General features: G+C 45.1%; 1 protein-coding gene across 1 annotated transcript; it reads right to left on the bottom strand.

The window, feature by feature from the left end:
* Positions 1-443: 443 nt before the first annotated feature.
* LOC115823793 (mucin-2-like) lies at positions 444-4357 on the bottom strand. The gene is made up of 5 exons (XM_030787819.1): positions 3554-4357; positions 2001-3478; positions 1661-1899; positions 1103-1381; positions 444-994 (listed from the first exon to the last, which is right to left on the bottom strand). The coding sequence occupies exons 1-5, from the start codon at positions 4355-4357 to the stop codon at positions 444-446; spliced, it is 3351 nt and encodes a 1116-aa protein (XP_030643679.1).
* Positions 4358-8608: the final 4251 nt, after the last annotated feature.

The following is an 8608-nucleotide window of genomic DNA, read 5'->3' on the forward strand; positions in this document are numbered from 1 at the left end:
GCCCTGTATTAGTGGCAGCAGTCGTACCATTTGTTACTGCTGTAGTTGCACCAGCAGTTCTTGTTGAGACTGCAGTTCTGGCAGTTGGAGTTGAAATAGATATTTCATTTGTAATTGGAGCACTAGCATTTGGGTCGTATGTGGTTGAAGCAGTTGTTGTCTGTGGAGAGACAGTTGTTGAAGTAAGTGTTGAATCTGTAATTGAGACAGTTTTTCCTGTTGGAGAGGGTGTCGATATTGCATTGGGAGTTACAGTTGCAATGGGTATTGCAGATATTGGGTTTAAAGTGGTTGCAGAGGATGTTGTCTGAGCCTGTGTGGTGATTGGAGATGTAGTTGTTTTCATTGGTGTTGATGTTGGTGGTACTGTAGTACTTGCATCCATAGTGGCGGTAGATGTTCTTGTTGTTTCTACAGAAGTTGTGGAAGTTGAAGTTGCTCTATTAGTTGTAAGGATAACTGTTGTGATTGGCATTGTAGTAGTTCGGTTCAGAGTGGTTGCAGTAGTTGTTGTCTGTGACTGAGTGGTGATTGGAGATATAGTTATTGGAGTAGGAGTGGTTGTCTTTGGTACTGTAGTAGTTGCATCTGTAGGGTTGGAAAGTATTGTTGTTGTTTCTGCAGCAGTCATGGAAGTTGGTGTTGTTGTCTGTGGTACTGTTGTAATTGTATCCACTGTGGTGGCAAGTGTTGTTCTTGTTGCGGTGGTTGATGAACTTGAAGTTGTTGTGCGAGTAGTAGCAGGGATTATTGCTGTGACTGCTGTTGTTGTAGTTGGGATCACAGTGGTAGGGGTAGTTGTCTGTGACTGAGTGGTTGTGGCAGACATCACTTGAGTTAGTGTTGTTGTTGCCAGAGCTACTGTTGTAGTTGCATCCGTAGTAATTGCAGGTGCTGTTGTTGCTGATGCAGAAGATGTGGAAGCAGAGGTTGTCGTGGCAGAGGTGGGGATTAGTGTTGTAAATGGCGTTGTTGTAGTTGGGTTGAGAGTGGTCTCAACAGTTGTTGTCTGTGACTGAGTAGTTGTCAGAGCCATAGTAGTTTGAATTGGTGTTGTTGTCAGTGCTACTGTGGTCGTTGCGTCCACTGCAAGTGCAGGTACTGTTGTTGTTGCTGCAGCAGTTCTCGTGGTGATTAGTGCTGTAATTGGCGTTGTAGTAGTTGGGTTCAGAGTGGTCAGAGTAGTTGTCTTTGATTGAATGGTCGGGGGAGATGTTGTTGTTTGCGTTGGTGTTGTTGTCGGTGCTTCTGTTGTAGTTGCATCCATAGTAGTTGTAGGTGCTGTTGTTGTTACTGCAGCAGTTGTGGAAGTTGCAATTGTTGTGGTAGAAGTGGGGATTAGCGTTGTAATGGGCGTTGTTGTAGTTGGGTTGAGAGTGGTCTCAGCAGATGTTGCCTGTGACTGAGTGGTGGTCGGAGACGTAGTTGTTTGAGTTGGTGTTGTTTTCAGTGCTACTGCTGTAGTTGCATCCGTAGTAGTTGCAAGTGTTGTTGTTGTGGCTGCAGAAGTAATGGAAGTTGCACTTGTGGTAGAAGTGGGGATTAGCGTTGTAATTGGCATTGTTGTAGTTGGGTTGAGAGTGGTCTCAGCAGTTGTTGTCTGTGACTGAGTGGTTGTGGGAGATGTAGTTGTTTGAGATGGTGTTGTTGTCAGTGCTACTGTGGTCGTTGCATCCACAGTAGTGGCTTGTGTTGTTGTTGTTGCTACAGCAGTTGTGAGTGTTGAAATTGTTGTGGGGGTTAATGTTGTAATTGGCATTGTAGTTGTTGGGTTGAGAGTAGTCAAAGTCGTTGTCTGTGACTGAGTGGTGGTCGGAGACGTAGTTGTTTGAGTTGGTGTTGTTGTCAGTGCTACTGTAGTCATTGCATCCACAGTAGTGGCTGGTGTTGTTGTTGTTCCTGCAGCAGTTGTAGAAATTGAAGTTGTTGTGGGGATTAATGTTGTAACTGGCGTTGTAGTAGTTGGGTTGAGAGTGGTCTCAGCAGTTGTTGTCTGTGACTGAGTGGTAGTCGGAGATGTAGTTGTTTGAGTTGGTGTTGTTGTCAGTGCTACTGTTGTAGTTGCTTCCACCGTAGATGCCAATATTGTTGTTGCTGCTGCAGCAGTTGTGGAAATTGAAGTTGTTATGGGGATTAGTGTTGTAATTGGCGTTGTTGTAGTTGGGTTGAGAGTGGTTTCAGCAGTTGTTGTCTGTGACTGAGTGGTTGTGGGAGATGTAGTTGTTTGAGTTGGTGTTGTTGTCAGTGCTACTGTTGTAGTTGCATCTGTAGTAGTTGCAGGTGCTGATGTTGTTGCTACAGCAGTCGTGGAAGTTGCAATTGTTGTGGTATGAATTGGGATTAGCGTTGTAATTGGCGTTGTTGTAGTTGGGTTGAGAGGGGTCTCAGCAGTTGTTGTCTGTGACTGAGTGGTTGTGGGAGACATAGTTGTTTGAGTTGTTGTTGTTGTCAGTGCTACTGTTGTAGTTGCATCCGTAGTAGTTGTAGGTGATGTTGTTGTCACTGAAGCAGTTGTGGGAGCTGAAGTTGTCATGGGAGAAGTGGGGATTAGCGTTGTAGTTGGGCTGAGAGTGGTCTCAGCAGTTGTTGTCTGTGACTGAGTGGTTGTGGGAGACATAGTTGTTTGAGTTGGTGTTGTTGTCAGTGCTACTGTTGTAGTTGCATCCGTAGTAGTTGTAGGTGATGTTGTTGTCACTGAAGCAGTTGTGGGAGCTGAAGTTGTCATGGGAGAAGTGGGGATTATCGTTGTAACTGGCGTTGTTGTAGTTGGGTTGAGAGTGGTCAGAGTTGTTGTCTGTGACTGAGTGGTGGTCAGAGATGTTGTTGTTTGAGTTGGTGTTGTTGTCGTTGCTACTGTTTTAGTTGCATCCGTAGTAGTTGGGTTGAGAGTAGTCTCAGCAGTTGTTGTCTGTGACTGAGTGGTGGTCGGAGACGTAGTTGTTTGAGTTGGTGTTGTTGTCAGTGCTACTGTTGTAGTTGCATCCGTAGTAGTTGTAGGTGATGTTGTGGGAGCTGACGTTGTTATGGAAGAAGTGGGGATTAGCGTTGTAATGGGCGTTGTTGTAGTTGGGTTGAGAGTGGTCTCAGCACTTGTTGTCTGTGACTGAGTGGTTGTGGGAGACATAGTTGTTTGAGTTGGTGTTGTTGTCAGTGCTACTGTTGTAGTTGCATCTGTAGTAGTTGTAGGCGATGTTGTTGTTGCTACAGCAGTCATGGAAGTTGCAATTGTTGTGGTAGAAGTGGGGATTAGCGTTGTAATTGGCGTTGTTGTAGTTGGGTTGAGCGTGGTTTCAGCAGTTGTTGTCTGTGACTGAGTGGTGGTCGGAGACGTAGTTGTTTGAGTTGGTGTTGTTGTCAGTGCTACTGTTGTAGTTGCATCTGTAGTAGTTGTAGGTGATGTTGTGGGAGCTGACGTTGTTATGGAAGAAGTGGGGATTAGCGTTGTAATTGGCGTTGTTGTAGTTGGGTTGAGAGTGGTCTCAGCACTTGTTGTCTGGGACTGAGTGGTTGTGGGAGACATAGTTGTTTGAGTTGGTGTTGTTGTCAGTGCTACTGTTGTAGTTGCATCTGTAGTAGTTGTAGGCGATGTTGTTGTTCCTACAGCAGTCGTGGAAGTTGCAATTGTTGTGGTAGAAGTGGGGATTAGCGTTGTAATTGGCGTTGTTGTAGTTGGGTTGAGCGTGGTTTCAGCAGTTGTTGTCTGTGACTGAGTGGTGGTCGGAGACGTAGTTGTTTGAGTTCGTGTTGTTGTCAGTGCTACTGTTGTAGTTGCATCTGTAGTAGTTGTAGGTGATGTTGTGGGAGCTGACGTTGTTATGGAAGAAGTGGGGATTAGCGTTGTAATGGGCGTTGTTGTAGTTGGGTTGAGAGTGGTCTCAGCACTTGTTGTCTGTGACTGAGTGGTTGTGGGAGACATAGTTGTTTGAGTTGGTGTTGTTGTCAGTGCTACTGTTGTAGTTGCATCTGTAGTAGTTGTAGGCGATGTTGTTGTCCCTGAAGCAGTTGTGGGTGCTGAAGTTGTTATGGTAGAAGTGGGGATTAGCGTTGTAATTGGCGTTGTTGTAGTTGGGTTGAGAGTGGTCACAGCAGTTGTTATCTGTGACTGAGTGGTGGTCGGAGATGTCGTTGTTTGAGTTGGTGTTGTTGTCAGTGCTACTGTTGTAGTTGCATCCGTAGTAGTTGCAGGTGATGTTGTTGTTGCTACAGCAGGCGTGGAGGTTGCAATTGTTGTGGTAGAAGTGGGGATTAGCGTTGTAACTGGCGTTGTAGTAGTTGGGTTGAGAGTGGTCTCAGCAGATGTTGTCTGTGACTGAGTGGTTGTGGGAGATGTAGTTGTTTGAGTTGGTGTTGTTGTCATTGCTACAATGGTCGCTGCATCCACAGTAGTGGCTGGTATTGTTGTTGCTGCTACAGCAGTTATGGGTGCTGAGGTTGTGGGGGTTAATGTTGTAATTGGCATTGTAGTAGTTGGGTTCAGAGTGGTCAGAGTCGTTGTCTGTGACTGAGTGGTGGTCGGAGACGTAGTTGTTTGAGTTGGTGTTGTTGTCAGTGCTACTGTTGTAGGTGCATCCGTAGTAGTTGCAGGTGCTGTTGTTGTTGCTACAGCAGTCATGGAAGTTGCAATTGTTGTGGTAGAAGTGGGGATTAGCGTTGTAATGGGCGTTGTAGTAGTTGGGTTGAGAGTGGTCTCAGCACTTGTTGTCTGGGACTGAGTGGTTGTGGGAGATGTAGTTGTTTGAGTTGGTGTTGTTGTCAGTGCTACTGTTGTAGTTGCTTCCACTGTAGATGCCAATATTGTTGTTGTTGCTGCAGCAGTTGTGGAAGCGGAAGTTGTTATGGGGATTAGTGTTGTAATTGGCGTTGTTGTAGTTGGGTTGAGAGTGGTTTCAGCAGTTGTTGTCTGTGACTGAGTGGTTGTGGGAGATGTAGTTGTTTGAGTTGGTGTTGTTGTCAGTGCTACTGTTGTAGTTGCATCTGTAGTAGTTGCAGGTGCTGATGTTGTTGCTACAGCAGTCGTGGAAGTTGCAATTGTTGTGGTATGAATTGGGATTAGCGTTGTAATTGGCGTTGTTGTAGTTGGGTTGAGAGTGGTCTCAGCAGTTGTTGTCTGTGACTGAGTGGTTGTGGGAGATGTAGTTGTTTGAGTTGGTGTTGTTGTCAGTGCTACTGTGGTCGTTGCATCCACAGTAGTGGCTGGTGTTGTTGTTGTTGCTGCAGCAGTTGTGGGTGCTGAAGTTGTTGTGGGGGTTAATGTTGTAATTGGCATTGTAGTTGTTGGGTTGAGAGTAGTCAGAGTCGTTGTCTGTGACTGAGTGGTGGTCGGAGACGTAATTGTTTGAGTTGGTGTTGTTGTCGGTGCTACTGTTGTAGTTGCATCCGTAGTAGTTGTAGGTGCTGTTGTTGTCGCTGAAGCAGTTGTGGGAGCTGACGTTGTTATGGTAGAAGTGGGGATTAGCGTTGTAATTGGTGTTGTAGTAGTTGGGTTGAGAGTGGTCAGAGTCGTTGTCTGTGACTGAGTGGTGGTTGGAGACGTAGTTGTTTGAGTTGGTGTTGTTGTCAGTGCTACTGTTGTAGTTGCATCTGTAGTAGCTGTAGGTGCTGTTGTTGTCATGGTAGAAGTGGGGATTAGCGTTGTAATTGGCGTTGTTGTAGTTGGGTTTAGAGTGGTTTCAGCAGTTGTTGTCTGTGACTGAGTGGTTGTCGGAGACGTACTTGTTTGAGTTGGTGTTGTTGTCAGTGCAACTGTTGTAGTTGCCTCTGTAGTAGTTGGGTTGAGAGTGGTCTCAGCAGTTGTTGTCTGTGACTGAGTGGTGGTCAGAGAGATAGTTGTTTGAGTTGGTGTTGTTGTCAGTGCTACTGTTGTAGTTGCATCCGTAGTAGTTGGGTTGAGAGTGGTCTCAGCAGTTGTTGTCTGTGACTGAGTGGTTGTGGGAGATGTAGTTGTTTGAGTTGGTGTTGTTGTCAGTGCTACTGTTGTAGTTGCATCTGTAGTAGTTGCAGGTGCTGATGTTGTTGCTACAGCAGTCGTGGAAGTTGCAATTGTTGTGGTATGAATTGGGATTAGCGTTGTAATTGGCGTTGTTGTAGTTGGGTTGAGAGTGGTCTCAGCAGTTGTTGTCTGTGACTGAGTTGTGGGAGATGTAGTTGTTTGAGTTGGTGTTGTTGTCGGTGCTACTGTTGTAGTTGCATCCGTAGTAGTTGTAGGTGCTGTTGTTGTCGCTGAAGCAGTTGTGGGAGCTGACGTTGTTATGGTAGAAGTGGGGATTAGCGTTGTAATTGGCGTTGTAGTAGTTGGGTTGAGAGTGGTCAGAGTCGTTGTCTGTGACTGAGTGGTGGTCGGAGACGTAGTTGTTTGAGTTGGTGTTGTTGTCAGTGCTACTGTTGTAGTTGCATCTGTAGTAGCTGTAGGTGCTGTTGTTGTCATGGTAGAAGTGGGGATTAGCGTTGTAATTGGCGTTGTTGTAGTTGGGTTGAGAGTGGTTTCAGCAGTTGTTGTCTGTGACTGAGTGGTTGTCGGAGACGTAGTTGTTTGAGTTGGTGTTGTTGTCAGTGCAACTGTTGTAGTTGCCTCTGTAGTAGTTGGGTTGAGAGTGGTCTCAGCAGTTGTTGTCTGTGACTGAGTGGTGGTCAGAGACATAGTTGTTTGAGTTGGTGTTGTTGTCGGTGCTACTGTTGTAGTTGCATCCGTAGTAGTTGTAAGTGATTTTGTTGTCACTGAAGCAGTTGTGGGAGCTGAAGTTGTTATGGTAGAAGTGGGGATTAGCGTTGTAATTGGCGTTGTTGTAGTTGGGTTGAGAGTGGTCTCAGCAGTTGTTGTCTGTGACTGAGTGGTTGTGGGAGATGTAGTTGTTTGAGTTGGTGTTGTTGTCAGTGCTACTGTGGTCGTTGCATCCACAGTAGTGGCTTGTGTTGTTGTTGTTGCTGAAGCAGTTGTGGTTGCTGAAGTTGTTGTGGGGGTTAATGTTGTAATTGGCATTGTAGTTGTTGGGTTGAGAGTAGTCAGAGTCGTTGTCTGTGACTGAGTGGTGGTCGGAGACGTAGTTGTTTGAGTTGGTGTTGTTGTTAGTGCTACTGTTGTAGTTGCATCCGTAGTAGTTGTAGGTGCTGTTGTTGTCGCTGAAGCAGTTGTGGGAGCTGAAGTTCTCATGGTAGAAGTGGGGATTAGCGTTGTAATTGGCGGTGTTGTAGTTGGGTTGAGAGTGGTCTCAGCAGTTGTTGTCTGTGACTGAGTGGTTGTGGGAGACGTAGTTGTTTGAGTTGGTGTTGTTGTCAGTGCTACTGTTGTAGTTGCATCCGTAGTAGTTGGGTTGAGAGTGGTCTCAGCAGTTGTTGTCTGTGACTGAGTGGTGGTTGGAGACGTAGTTGTTTGAGTTGGTGTTGTTGTCAGTGCAACTGTTGTAGTTGCATCTGTAGTAGTTGTAGGTGATGTTGTTGTTGCTGCAGCAGATGTTGAAGTTAAAGTTGTCGTAGGGATTAATGTTGTAACTTGCGTTGTTGTAGTTGGGTTGAGAGTGGTCTCAGCAGTTGTTGTCTGTGACTGAGTGGTGGTCGGAGACGTAGTTGTTTGAGTTGGTGTTGTTGTCGGTGCTACTGTTGTAGTTGCATCCGTAGTAGTTGTAGGTGCTGCTGTTGTTGTTGCTGCAGCAGTTGTTGTTGTTGTTTGAGTTGGTGTTGTTGTCAGTAGCACTGTTGTAGTTTCCTCCATAGTAGTTTTAAGTGCTGTTGTTGTGTCTGCAGCAGTTGTAGAAGTTGTAGTGGTTGTGGTAGTTGAAGGGATTACAGTTGTAATTGATGTTGTAGTAGTGGGGTTTAAAGTCGTTGCAGCAGTTGTTGTCTGTGACTGAATTGTGGTCAGAGATGTAGTTGTTGGATCAGGTGTTGCTGTTCGAGGTGTTGTAGTAGTTGCATCTGTTGTTGTTGCAGCCGTTGTTGCTGGAGCAGTTGTGGACATTGAAGTTGTTGTGCTAGTAGATGTGAGTAAATTGTTAATCAGCATAGGAGTACTTTTTATCACAGCCTTTGTCTCTGAATCATTTGTGAATGTTGGAGCAGTATTAGTTGAAAACCACAACCTATTCAAAACGTTTACATCAATTTGTGGTTTTTGGGTTACTACTAAAACAATGTCTTTCTCAGGTTTGAATTAGAACATAGGACAAGAATTGTTGTGCTTACCTCTGAGGTGTTGTTGAATCACACTGCCAGCACAGCAGAACTGTGGTGAACAAAATGCAGGTAATCTTTAAAACGTTTCCTCTGCTTTTCCTTCATATTATTTTATTACTGGGAGCTGTGGTGATTTTCATCACAAGTGATATCCTTTGCCATACTGAAATTACTTTGTCCAAAGTGTAGAATTACTCATATAGTTTTGAAATGAAACACATAAGGATATTACCAAATTAAAATGACATCAAGCCTAGCATACGTCAATAAGAGCTTTCCAGCCAAAGAAATCTCCGTTAAAAGATGAAGAGAGGAAGACGAAGAAATATTGTACGTACATATGGCGAAGAGAACAATTCTCCTTCTCGCACTTGCTCCATCGTATTTCCTGAGGGATAACCTGTAAACGCATTTCGCGATTAGGCTGTTTGTTTGTTAATCT

The sequence above is a fragment of the Chanos chanos genome, chromosome 11 (genome assembly GCF_902362185.1).
Source record: "Chanos chanos chromosome 11, fChaCha1.1, whole genome shotgun sequence".
Lineage (NCBI taxonomy): Eukaryota > Metazoa > Chordata > Actinopteri > Gonorynchiformes > Chanidae > Chanos > Chanos chanos.